General features: G+C 40.1%; 2 protein-coding genes across 4 annotated transcripts in view; one reads left to right on the top strand and one right to left on the bottom strand.

The window, feature by feature from the left end:
• LOC309492495 (uncharacterized protein) overlaps window positions 1-14,445 on the top strand; it is a 201,847-nt gene that overhangs the window by 20,130 nt on the left and 167,272 nt on the right. The gene's annotated exons all lie outside the window — the stretch shown is intronic.
• Window positions 3,039-14,445, bottom strand: part of LOC309490066 (uncharacterized protein) — a 117,981-nt gene continuing 106,574 nt past the window's right edge. For all 3 annotated transcript variants that reach the window (XM_082159049.1, XM_082159048.1, XM_082159050.1), the window contains 2 exons: window positions 6,483-8,220; window positions 3,039-3,369 (listed from right to left, as the gene is read on the bottom strand). In XM_082159049.1, the coding sequence (XP_082015175.1) occupies window positions 3,345-3,369; window positions 6,483-8,220 (1,763 nt within the window). In that variant the 3' untranslated portion in view covers window positions 3,039-3,344. The remainder of the gene's footprint in view (window positions 3,370-6,482; window positions 8,221-14,445) is intronic.

Genomic DNA, 14,445 nt, shown 5'->3' on the forward strand with positions numbered 1-14,445 from the left:
TCCTGCCAGTGTGTTAGCTTCATTTGGGATGTTAAGTTTTGCTGAAAGTTTCACAGTGAGTTTGCTGGATTATTCATTAAATAAATGAATTGTGTGTGTCCGATTGGTCCAGACGCTACAGTACTCTTCAACTGTGAGAGACGGAATCTAAAAAAAAATCCAGAAAATCACATTGTATGATTTTTAAATAATTAATTTGCATTTTATTGCATGACATAAGTATTTGATCACCTACCAACCAGTAAGAATTCCGGCTCTCACAGACCTGTTAGTTTTTCTTTAAGAAGCCCTCCTGTTCTCCACTCATTACCTGTATTAACTGCACCGGTTTGAACTCATTACCTGTATAAAAGACACCTGTCCTAAAAGACACCTGGCCGAGGGTTTGACGCATGCTGGTCAGGCTGGTTGTTTCCATGTTCTAATGCTGCGGCAGCTTCCCGCAAAAGCTCACTAACAGATTTCGCCATATCTCCTCGTCTTATAATTTCGTTTCACACATTCAACTCATGCACACGGGACGTCAACGACTTCGCTTTACAGAAGGCGTGTCTCTAGCGCCGTTACTTGAATAAGCCACACCCACTCATTAACATAGCATGCAGGTTGTCTTTGAAAATGAAAACGAAAATGAAAAGTGTGAAATAAAAGAGGAATTAAAATGAAAACTAAAATTTACATTTGAATTTGAATTGTGTCACTATTATTGCGTGTGCGTTAATAAAGAGCTTTGTAAAAACTATTTGTAGTTTCTTTTTCACGTTTGGCTTTTCATTTTAATATTGGCAGTCTTGCCTCGAGACTGTAGTGAAAATGAAATGTGAAATCACCAATTGCATTTTATTTTTCAATTTGACAGAGATGATGCATTGTCACTGTGAAAATGAAATCATTTCATTCTCAATTTTGTCATATTTTGCGTACAGTTTTCTGTAATGAAATCGTTAATCTGGTTTTAATTTTCATTTTAATCATTTAATTTATTTATTTAAATTTGGCAGAAAATGCCTTCCATAGTAGAGTACCTATGATAAAAATTACAGACTTCTACATGCTTTGTAAGTAGGAAAACCTGCAAAATCGGCAGTGTATCAAATACTTGTTCTCCCCACTGTAATGTTGTATGAATCATGTATGTTGAGATTATGGTCAGAAAAATCCAGAGAAAGGGTTGGAAATTTCAGTCTGTGTGGAAAAGTGTAAGATTGAAAATAAAGATATTTGAAAATGAACAAAAACATTTGCTTTTACTGTTTCAACCCCCCTCTTTCTTACCCCAATAATCATTTGCAATTCCTATAGGAGGATCTTTGTTGACATCTTTGTACGCATGCGCGAGTGGTTGTGTGGCAACAAAACAAACAGTATTGCGGGCAGTAAAGACGCGACGAGCATTTTCAAGAGAGTTAGCGGGCGAAATCCACAATATATAAGCACTTTAACATCTGAAGACCGGAGGAGGTTTGGAGAGAAGCTCAAAATTTGTATTGGTGACAAAATCGAAGTTATTCAAAGCCCATATGAGATCTGGGATGACAAAAAACGTTGGTCCGACTCGCCCGTGTCTTGGCCACCAATCTGCTGGGGAGACATTTATTCTTATTTAATAGAAACCCCTGGACCCTTCACTCATGAAAGATTAAAGGCTTTCAAAAGATTATTTTGTTTTTTCGAAAAGTTGGGCCGATCTTTTCTGCCAAACAGAAAGCAGTGATCGTGCTAAAAGCAGAGGTTAGAACAGCCTTTTCTTTTGCTTTTAAGTTTTGCGATCCAGAATAGCCCATTTTGATGTGAGGAACATAGTCTGGGTGCTGTGGATCGCGGTTTGGGACACCTGAATCAGAACCCGAAAACATATGACTCGGTTGATTTGACTCAGTTTTATTTTATTTTTTATTCAATCTTCTATAAATACATAGTCACTAAGACTTAGGCCTACCATGAACAAAATGAGCCTCACAAACTCGATCAGTAACGTTAGCTGCAGGAATCCAGGCTTTCTTCGGAGCGTCCAGGTTCAATCGCCTAATTGCACGCAACCATTTCTTTCGTTTTTCGCGATCCTTTTCGGGGGGAATTCGAAAAAACTTTTTATCAGGCCCCCAACGAGCCGTACTCGACCACACAGCAAGAGTGAACCATCCTCTTCTCTAAATCCTCCTCCAAACGTGCAAAACAATCAAATTACAGGTATCTAGAGGTATCTAGCGGTGTTTCCTGCCACACGATTCCCATGATGCAACGCGACAAACATAAACAATGACGTCACAAAAGATCCGCCTATAGGCCGAGGTATAAGTGAAGTAATCACAGTGCTCAAGGCCTGTAGGCCGAAATGTGTGTACATCGGGGGTCTACGAATTGTCACACCTTTAGTACAATGAGGAAAATTGTAATTATCTGATTGGTCAGTTTGAATGTCTCACATTTGGGGTTACAGTCACATGGTCAAGGAAGGAATAAAAGTTGCTCTGGCCCTTATTATTCTCTGGCTCTCTTTCTTGGGGAACTCTATCTTTGGCTCCTCTTTTCTTTGTTTCTTACTTTACACTCTCCTTCTCTTTCTATCTCTCAGGTAACATTTTACATATATGCTGGGTACAATTAATGGTAGAAGTTTAAGTCATTAAACCCTTTCAATTACAAATAATGTGCAAACTAGTTTTGATTGCACGTTCCCACATATTTAGCTACTCTAACTTATTTCAGTCTTTGGTAGAAGTGGGTGGTAATAGACAAGAAATATACAGTTTTCTACCATCTTACTGATAATCAAGCGTAGCATCAGTGGTCCTGGCAGAAATGTTTCTTTAGTCATTCAGCAGTCCTACAGCCTGAACCGTAATCCACCCTTACAACAGTATGGCATTTTGAATGAAAAATGCGTAGGAAGTTGGAACCCTGTTTCTCCTTGCTGTTACTGTCTTTTCATTCAATGACTGTTGTGGAGATTCTTTGTATTAAAGAACATGAAAGAACAAACGTTGATTAAATAATCAGTTCACAAACTAAATATTTTTTATTGAACGATCTTTTAATATTAGTCCAATATTACAATAAAAGAATCAATTCAAGTGTAATTATGACTTTCCTTTTTTATACTATTACAAAACATTTCCAGTGAATTAAATTTATAAAACAGCAACATATCACAAAAAATACAGAGCAAAGATGTATCATTAAACTGCTGTACTCTTAACTAGCTCATTTAATCATTCTCAGAGGTTTTTTAGGTGCTTTAATTTTTTTTTCTTTTAGACAGGAGACGTTGAACTTGAATGTGTTTCCCATTAAACCAGGCCCAAGGCCATGGGTCGCCTGGTCAAATGTCTGCCAGTTCTTCCTTAAATACCCGAAGTGTAGGTCTTCCTGCAAATTAAATACATAAAGATTTGTTTCAATGCACACTGACAGTCATAAAAAAATGTAAACTGTATTTCAACTGCAGGCTTCAGTTTTGGATATTGAAAAATTAACATCCTCATTTTCAAATACATTTTCTGCGCAGCTCAAACGAGTAGCGTGGGTTCACTCAGCCAGAGAGCGAATTTGTTTGTTTTTTGCATTGGTCTGTCCTGACAAATTAGACATTCCTGTTGGTTGAACACGAGTTAATGGATATCAATCAATCAACAAAGTGTCCTGTGCTCACCACACACCGGCTATAGGTGGAGAGGAGAGATTTGGCTATAGGGCATTGAAAAAAAAAAAGTTTGGGTCCGGTTGGTTGTCAGTTGAGGTCATGGGTCAATTTATTCACGTTCAATGTTGTTATCAATAGAGATACGCGGAAGGGGTATTAGTTCATCCGCAACCGCATCACAAAACTCATCATCCGCACCAACGTTTTTTGACCAAATTTCAAAGCCGCACCCGCCCGCCATCCGCAGATTGTTTTGCGGTCTATGGACGATGCAATGCTCTGCTGATGCGAGCCGCAAGAAAGTCCTTGTCTGTTCTAGAAAGGATGCAGCAAAGATATTTAATGCTAATGTATGAGGCATAGGCCTACGCTGAGTTTCATTCATTTACGATGAGATGCACTCTAGTTCACAATGCAATGCAAGTGAACACGGCGTGCCGGCGCCTCCATGTCACGGTTATTATATTGTCTGCTATATCTGCTTTTTATTTATTAAATACATGCAATTGGTTGATGAAACATTTATTAAAATTAAGATACAATTTGTACAAAACGGAATTCGCTTTAAAGAAAGGCTTTTAACAATGCAATGCAAGTGAACGCGTCGCACCGCCGCCTCCATGTCATGGTTATTATATTGTCTGCTATATTTGCTTTTTATTTATTAATTTATTAAATATTAAATCATTTATTAAAATTAAGATACAATTTTTACAAAACTAAATTCGTTTTAAAGAAAGTTTTTCTACAAAACAAAACTTAATTAAGTGTTAAAACCATGTCTCCTGATATATTGCGCATCTTATGATCCTATCTTTTATTACAATTGTTTTTGAGCTAAAATGTAATACATATCATATAGGCTATATACACACTGTATATGTTTCTTTTATCAAACATGTTTGGGGCCAGTCAAGGGGTAATTAAACTGCACAATCAGTTATTGGTAATGATATGTTGTTTATTATTGCAAATGTTTATTGCAAATGTTTATTGCTAATGTTTATTAATGCAAATGTTTATTGCTAATGTTTATTATTGCAAATGTTTATTGCTAATGTTTATTATTGCAAATGTTTTTCATTTGTTTAATAAATCTCATAATAATGGCACATCAAATAATTATATATTGAATATATATTTAATATATTTGAATGTTAGAATTTGACATAAAAGGTGATGCATACCTCTAAATACGTTTAGAAACAATGTCCATATATAGGTGAAAATGCCCCTGGAAATAGAGTTCTCAACGGGCCTGAAAATTACAACCCGACCCGACCCGGCCCGTGGCTTTTAAAGCCCGGACCCGATGTAACCCGACACATCAACATGAATCATCTGCCTGAACCCGGCCCGCGGCCCGACGCTGCGTCGGAATTTTTTTTCTCATACACGTAATTATCATGACCAGCAGACGCGAATTCAAATCAACCTTTAATGTTCACACCTTTTAACAATACAAACAACTGAAACAATAAACTTTAAATATATAAATAGGCTGTAGTAGCGATGGTGAATTCCATCCATTATATAATTCCATCCATTATATAATTCTATCCCAGCGCTAAACCAGCTGGGATACCAGTACAAAAACACAATCAGTAAAATATCATCTAATTATTATCTATATTTTTAATTTAACTGTTGTATAAAATAAATAGCACATTTGCAATTGTGCACAGGCAAACGGCACTCTTGCTCATGTGATATTCTAATATAACAACATAATATGATATAAATATAAGACAAAAACTCATTTGGGGACATCTATAACTGCACTGACACATCACGCAGTGAAAGCAAGTATGAGAGACAAACGCGATGCCAGCTCGCACTCGCAGTGCCTCGTACATAGTTAAAACAATGATTACAATATCATCATAGTTCATAGACAATATCGCACACTCCTAAGCACATAAAGAATGAACTTACAATCGAACTGACATTTACTCGTTTTCTTCTCTCCTCTCCCGTGCAGGAGACAGACGTGGGCTAATATACTGCCATAAGTGACGGGAATTGTCACGTGAACAAGCAAATCCACCAAGATAGATTTAAAAAAATAATACGTAGGCCTACGCTAATTAGATAGTTTTAATTTCGAAAGCATTTAGATAAGTATAAGTCAAAGTGTCATCTAAAATTTAAGACCTTTCATAAGTAAAAATAAGACATAAAAAAAATAAAAAAAAGATTTTTAAGACTTTTTATGGCCTTAAATTTGAAAAATCTAATTTAAGACCTTTTAAGACTTTTTAAGGATCCGCGGAGACCCTGTGTTTGCAGTGCGTATATCCATGTTAACAGGTTCGAGCTTTCACGCCCGTTTCACACATACTCCGTGTGCAGTGCGTATGCGGTGCGTGTTGCAGTGTGAAAGCTCTAACCTGTTAACATGGGTACGGAAAAAAATACGCACCGCATACGCACTGCAAATGGAGTATGTGTGAAACGGGCGTCACACTCCACGCAGATGCGGAAAGTGTCGCCTCTGTAAGTGACGACAACGATGTGTGAAAGACCGTGTAGCTGCCTCATTTGTTAGCATTGCTAGAGGACAACAGGCATCTTGCATCGCAAGAGTGCTATACAAAAACGGTGCTGTACTGTACAAAAACGTTAATTATAGTTCGCGTCAAAGATTTTAATTTGTGTGTTTATTTAATTTGTATTATTTCTTCCCCAAGCTCATAAAATAAATTTGGGTCGAACATAAATTGACTGGGTCAGTCGGAAACCGGAACCCAACAAAAGAAATGTTTATGCCTAGGGTGACGTGTGGCTAACTTACAAAGAAGAGACTTTGTTTCTCAGCACATGACAATAAACTACTTACCGTGATCTCAGACTGTGTTGATGTGGTTTCTCCACTGCATGGATCTTCATGTGTCGCTTCAGGTGAATTTTAAAAGAGAAACTCTTTCTACACTGATCACACGTGTGTAGTTTCTCTCCAGTGTGGATCCTCTCATGTGATCTCAGATATGTTGACTGACTGAATCTCTTGTTACAGTGTGAACACTTGTAAGGTTTTTCTCCAGTGTGAATTCTCTGGTGCAGTTTTAAACCGTCCGCTGTAGTAAAAGTCTTCTCACACTCAAAGCACATGTACTCTCTCACACCAGTGTGAGTTTTCTCATGTTTATGTAAATATTGCAGCAGTGAAAAACTCTTTCTACACACAGAACATGAATGTGGCTTCTCCTTTGTATGAACTCTCAGGTGTTTCTTCAGGTCACTTTTAAAAGCAAAACTCTTTCCACACTGATCACACGTGTGCGGCTTCTCTCCAGTGTGGATCATCTCATGTCTTTTCAGATGTTCTGATCGACTGAATCTCTTGTCACAGTGTGAACACTTGTAAGGTTTTTCACCATTGTGGATCATCTCATGTGTTTTCAGATTTGTTGACTGACTGAATCTCTTGTTACAGTGTGAACATTTGTAAGGTTTTTCTCCAGTGTGAATTCTCTGGTGCTGTTTTAAATTGTCCGCTGTAGTAAAAGTCTTCTCACACTCAAAGCACATGTACTCTCTCACACCAGTGTGTATTTTCTCATGTGTGTGTAAATATTGCTGCAGTGAAAAACTCTTTCCACACACAGAACATGAATGCGGCTTCTCCTTCGTATGAACTCTCAGGTGTCTCTTCAGGTCTGATGCACTAAGAAATGTTTTGTAGCATTGATCACATGAGAACGGCTTCTCTCCGGTGTGGATCATCATGTGAACATTAAGGGATGATGATTGACTGAAACTGTTCCCACATTGATCACATGTGAACGGCTTCTCTCCGGTGTGGATCCTCATGTGAATCTCTAGACTTTGTTTGGTTGTGAAACTCTTCCCACACTGAGTGCAGGTGAAAGATTTCTTGGCTCTTCTTTTCTTTAAAAATGTCTTTTTAGTCTTTGAGCGACTCAGAGGTTTTCCTCCAGGTTTGACATGATGTTCCTCCTTCACTTCACTCAGTTCTTCACTCTCCTTCTTCACTTCACTCAGTTCTTCACTCTCCTCCTTCACTTCACTCAGTTCTTCACTCTCCTCCTTCACTTCACTCAGTTCTTCACTCTCCTCCTTCACTTCACTCAGTTCTTCACTCTCCTCCTTCACTTCACTCAGTTCTTCACTCTCCTCCTTCACTTCACTCAGTTCTTCACTCTCCTCCTTCACTTCACTCAGTTCTTCTCTCTCCTCCTTCACTTCACTCAGTTCTTCACTCTCCTCCTTCACTTCACTCAGTTCTTCACTCTCCTCCTTCACTTCACTCAGTTCTTCACTCTCCTCCTTCACTTCACTCAGTTCTTCACTCTCCTCCTTCACTTCACTCAGTTCTTCACTCTCCTCCTTCACTTCACTCAGTTCTTCACTCTCCTTCTTCACTTCACTCAGTTCTTCACTCTCCTCCTTCACTTCACTCAGTTCTTCACTCTCCTCCTTCACTTCACTCAGTTCTTCACTCTCCTTCTTCACTTCACTCAGTTCTTCACTCTCCTCCTTCACTTCACTCAGTTCTTCACTCTCCTCCTCCACTTCACTCAGTTCTTCACTCTCCTCCTTCACTTCCATCGGGTCTGACAGGAAAGAAACAAATATTACATTTAATTTTCAGTGCATCAAAATAATTCAAAGAGAGAAATATAAAGTGAAGGACATGAAAGTGAGCCCTGATGTAATAGTAGAAAGTAGACAACTGTTATAAAATATTATGATAATTTGATGCCTCTTTATAAATTGATTATATTCAAATTGATTATATATTATATTATATAAATTTATCTTCCAATTATTATCTTTATAACATTATAGGCACGAATCCCATGTTTCTTTAGCAAGAACTATTAAATTGATCAATGACACAATTATCTAACATATTAACATTAAAATATACAATACTGCCATGTTTTGACACCAACTTTGAGATTGATATTTATTTGACTAAAAACATTTGAATTATTAATGGCCGTTCACACTAGACTTTTCTTTGGACTGAGTTCCAGAGTTTTGCACGGGTTCGGGTACCCGATGGATGACCCGCAAATTTTGCTCAAACGGGTGAAAAATATCCAACTGTGTCGGATACGGGTGCGAGTCGGGTCGGACACGGGGGAAACGCGGGTTTAAAACAATCACATGCAAACGTATAAATATATGCATATTTTTAGGAACCCATCTACAAAAATATGCCTGTATTTGTGACAATCAATTTGTGTACATCTCCGAGAATTGTTAGAGGACTCTCCCGGCCGTAATTAAAGCATATTCGAAGGCATTGTCTGAAGTCTGTCTGTTAGGGCCAGGCGTCGACTGGAATCTCCCTCTGTCGGATGGACGGGGACGAGGAACGACGTTGTCTTCATTCTGCCAACATTCTGCCAACATGTATGCTAGACCCAATGCTGCATTTGATACTATTGACCACAGCATCCTTTTAAATAGAAATTGAAAATTATGTTGGCATTAGTGGAATTGCACTAGCATGGTTTAAATCATACTTATCTGACCATTATCAGTTTGTAGCAGTAAATGAAGAGATGTCTTATCGATCACTAGTTCAGTATGGTGTACCACAATGCTCTGTACTAGGACCGTTGCTGTTCACTCTGTACATGCTACCCTTAGGAGATATCATTGGGAAGCATGGCATTAGCTTACCAATTCACAAAATTAAAGCATAGCAGATATAAAAAACTGGATATCTAATTATTGGACAAAAAAAGTCCTCACGTAATAACCTCCATCGAGTGAAATACCGGAGTGAACATGGCTGTGAACGACTTTTGCAGATTATGTGAAGTAAATCTATGCATCCACGGTACAATCAGTGTCTACGTCGTCACGGCTCTCAGCCCGCCCTCTGTTCGTTGATTGGCCGGCTGTTTTCAGGCCGGAGGAAAACGGAAAGCTATTACGAAATAAGCGAAATGAAATTGAACGGAAGTACGAATTCTGACGTAGTCAGGCTAGCACAACTCATAGCGATTGGTCTCTCAACTGAGGTTGTTGAGACCATCCTAAGCTCCAGAGCTCCAACTACGAAGAAATGATATGCACTAAAGTGGAGAGTTTTTACTTCCTGGTGCCACCAGCATCAGCGGGATCCAGTTAACTGTTCTGTAAACACAGTACTTGAGTTTCTGCAAGATCGCTTTGCATCAGGTTTATGTCCTTCCACCTTAAAGGTCTACGTGGCAGCCATTGAGGCTTTCCATGCCCCGGTGGGTGGTACATCTTTGGGTTAAGACCCCCTGGTCATACGTTTCCTTCGTGGCACCTTAAGGCTGAGGCCAGCAACTCGCACTAGGGTGCCGGCTTGGGACCTGGCAATAGTTTTGGAAGGCCTATCAGGGACTCCATTCAAGCCCCTAGATTCAGTCTCAGAAAAATTTCTGACTTTCAAGACCATCTTTCTTCTAGCTATTTCGTCCCTCAAAAGAGTCGGAGACCTTCAGGCCCTTTCGGTTTCTCCCACCTGCCTCGAGTATGCACCCAGGATGGTCAAGACATTCTTATACCCTAAGCAGGGATACGTCCCTAAGGTGCCGACCAATATTCCGAGGCCTATTGTGCTGCAGGCTTTCTGTCCTCCTCCGTTTGCTTCTTCGGACCAGGAAAAACTGAATCTCTTGTGTCCAGTGTGAGCACTGCATACTTATGTCCACAGGGCTGGCCCGTGGAGAAAATCAGATCAGTTGTTTGTCTGCTTTGGATGACCTAAGAAGGGTCTTCCAGCCTCTAAGCAGACAATCAGCAAGTGGATAGTTGAGGCTATCTCTCTTGCCTATGAGTCCTCTGGCCAGCCGTGCCTTTTGGTGGTCAGAGCTCATTCTACTAGGTGTATGGTGGCTTCTAAAGCCTTGTTATCAGGGGTTTCCCTTCAAGAGGTTTGTGATGCGGCGGGTCGGTCCTCGCCGCTCACATTTGTGAGATTTTATAGCCTGGACCTGGATGCTGCCCCAGGGTCTCAGGTGCTTCTTACGTAGATTGCTGACAGTTTTACATACAGGCAATTGTAAGTATGGCGTATTGGGTATTCTTGTTCCCAAAGCGCCATTGACGCACCGCGAGTTCCCTCGAAATGGAACGTCTCAGGTTATGACTGTAACCCTATTTCCGTGAGAAGGCAATGAGACGCTGCGTCGCCCTGCCATACTTCCTGCATCCCTGTGATCGACTTTGCTTCAGCTCTCAAAGCTAGCACCGGTTGCACAGGATGTGCTTTTATCCTTTCCTGTTCATGATGTCACCCGCCCTTGACGTTCGTTCTTTCCAATGGACTAGTTGACATACGTGCTTCAGACGTAATTACGCAGGGGTGTTCCCAAAGCATCAACGCAGCTTCTCCTTCCATTCTCAGGGAACTGGGGTTACACTCGTAACCTGAGACGTTTTCTTTGTAACAAAATACTGTTGAAAAACAAACAGAAAACAAACTCTACATTGTGGAGATTATTCGAGCATTAGGGGTGGGAATCTCTAGGCACCTCACGATTCGATTACGATACAGAGGGCTGCGACGCGATGATAAAATGGTTATCGATTCATCTTTTTTTTCAATAAAGATTTTCTTTTTTTTCCACTGTGTGATTACTTGGTACTTTTAAAGCAAAGTATAATGATCCATAATGAATTTACTTCCAATATATTTGATTAATTAAACAAATGGAAGTGATTTGGCAATAAATGTAGCGATAGAGTTTGTAATTCGCTTTTCTTTTTCCGAGTTGGGTGGAAGCTTTTAAGGTTGTCCTGGTTTCCACGTCAGCACTGTTTGATCTGACGTGTGGTTTATAACAGAATTCTGCGCCGAATTTGAATGCTTCCAATTAGATCTCGCTGTGATGTTACGCTTTCTCACTGGATCTCCCAGCGCTGTGTAATAACAGTGTCGTGTGATTGAGATCGGCCCACGAATAAACCTGTTCTGAGCTCAACTCAAACGAATAGTGCAAAAGAAAAAATGATTAGTGCGGTTTCGTTTCACTTTCGTTTCGTTTGATGTTTCTCGTATGTAACAGAAGATTGTAATGCAGAGGGTGCCAGTCCGATTTCTCTCTTAACCATCATGCGTCTCTGCCTTTTGCAGATTTTTGACATTTGTTAGGGCTGCACGATAGTTAAATGATGTTAAATGATGTTAAAAGTTAAATGATGGTTAAAATGATAATCAAGATTATTTTGCTCAAAATTATAATCGTGATAATTAATCACGATTATTCTCATTTGAGAAACTACAGAGAAAGAGAAGAGACAGTTAACGGTTTTGCACGAGTATTGGCGCAAAATCCGCACAGATTTGATTTACACGAATTTCCCCAGCAAAGTTAGTAAACATAATAACATGCCAAATTGGCCAGTGATTTGACAGCGATACCCGCCAAAGTTCATTTTTAGCCGCATTGGTGTTAATTTCAAACCATCAGACTTCATTTAACCAACTACAACTTCCTCAGACAGCAAGTCAATACAAATGGCGTGATTTAACGTTAAATGAGCTCTTTGTGATGCGTCTTCACATTAGATCTTCTAAGCGACACATTTCGGATGAAAATGAGACAAAGTACAGACCCAGATCGCTCAGCAAATCCGTACTGCAAAGAAAAATAGTCTACTTGTTGATACACACTGAAAACGGGCCGTGGCTGTCGTTTTCAACTGATTCACATCATGAAAACTGGTAAAAACTTAAACTTAAAAAAATAGAACAGTGAAACTCATTTAGAAACAGATTTAGTCACACAAACAGCACAAGTGGCTTGTGAAGAAACAGACTGGCTGTATAACAATTTCATGCAAACAGAACATCGCTGTAGAGATCAGTGCTTTTTCCGCAGTGTTAGAGCGCGCGCGCAGGGTTGCCAGATTGCACCGATTAAGTAAAACACGGGGCATAAAATGTAAGAGAAAAGCTCTGTTTGGGTAATTTGGGAGATTTAAACCAGTGGTTCTCAACTCCAGTCCTCGGCAGGGCTGGACTGGCCATCGGGCATACCGGGCATTTGCCCGGTGGGTCGACGTGCTTTTTGGGCCGATACATCTCATACTCGTACACAATTTGTATTATTTTTTTATTTAAAAAAAAAAAATTTACGGCCCATAAAATTTGTACATCGGCGGCCCATTCGTTTTGTTTTGTTTTGCTTCATTGGCGGCGCTGGGTTTGTGCTGGTGTAATGCAGTGGTCAAAAAAAGTCAGTGTTATTTTTTATTTTTTCTGACAGACCAGCCCATGAAACACGTAGATCAGCGGCCCATTGGTTCTTTTCTTGATTGACACTGGGCTGGCCCAATCACAACTTTAAACGAGTGAGCGAGCGTGCAGCAGTGTCAGTTGTATCTGTCAAAATAGTCTGCGAGATGGAGAAGAAACGCAAGGATTGTGCAGAGAAATAGCGTGAAAAAATAGAACCAGGCCCTTAAAGCAGACACTGTAAAATGTGTCAAAATATATATTTTCTGCCCTTCATCAGCTCCAGTGATGATGATGATAGTGAGGAGGATCAGGAGAGAGATGAGAAAGTGTCGAGCCTGCGGTAAGCAGAACTACTTTCAAAACACTTAAAGATGAACTGAACTGGAATTTTGAGTAAAGGTGATATAACAGATGTATTTTATTTATTCTCATTGGTACAATTAATAAAGTGGCAGAATTAGTTAAAAGGGATAAAATGGTACGTTGAAAATGTTGTTGTTGTTACACGGGCGCCGCCATGTTGGATTTCAACATTCCACTACGTCACTGGCATGGTAAGCTACTCTGTTGCTAACCAACACAAGCAGAGCAGCCATAGAATGTAAATAGTCTGAGGCTAGCTGACATGGCTGAGGAAACAGAAACCAAAAGGTCTAGAGGGGGTTCATACTGTATTGCCCCTGGCTGTAGTAATGAATTGTATAGGGCTAAGGCAGCTGGGGTTACGATACATTTTCACAGGCTACCTTTGACAAGGAAACCAGCCCTCAAGTCATGGCTAGCTGCCTTAAAACTGGCTAACCCTCCGACAGCCCCTGGATTTCGAGTCTGTAGTGAGCATTTTTTAGCGACAGACTATCTAGAGAGTTGTACTTTCAATACAACAGGTTCACTGGTGAGGGTTAAGACCAACAGACTGAAACCTGAGGCCATTCCGTCAATGTTCAACTTTTCAGGCTATAGTACAGGGCAGACCGATAGACCAACGGCAAGTACTAACACCACCGATGCTATCTACCGCAGAGACAGGGCGCTGAAACGCTCGCGTCAGGCAGAGGACAGAGAAGTATGTTAACTGTTATCATACTAGCAAGTCTACTAAGCAAAGGGCTGGATGTAGCGTTGTCACATACACAAAACATGTACATATTCACTTACGCGCACATATGACGTGTAACGTTAGGCTTTATAGCGTTCAACAAAACCGAGACTGACACACTCGGCATTCAATGAAATTGAGTCACAAAACCAAGCTAGATACCAAACGATCCAACCTAGGGCTAGCAGTTAAACACGTTGGAAGCACTTTTGTCAAACTCCACAAGCTAGCCACCACTCCGACCATATAAACTGTATAAATAAATCATGACTCCGACGATATCACAGATCGATAATAATGCGTTTACTAGTTGCTAACTAAACCGCAGCAGGACTGTCAACAGAATCCAATGTCCCTCTCTACTCACCCTGAAGCTAGCTGATGTTCATCGTGTCAGGAAACATTGTTGATGCAGGGAGTTCAACTCGCAGAAATAGCTGCTAGGTCCATAGTAAGAGGTATCTGTGCAGTAACCAGCCGTGCAGTATTTTGATTTTAACATTTTGC

The sequence above is a fragment of the Leuciscus leuciscus genome (assembly GCF_965113295.1).
Source record: "Leuciscus leuciscus genome assembly, chromosome: 1".
Classification (NCBI taxonomy): domain Eukaryota; kingdom Metazoa; phylum Chordata; class Actinopteri; order Cypriniformes; family Leuciscidae; genus Leuciscus; species Leuciscus leuciscus.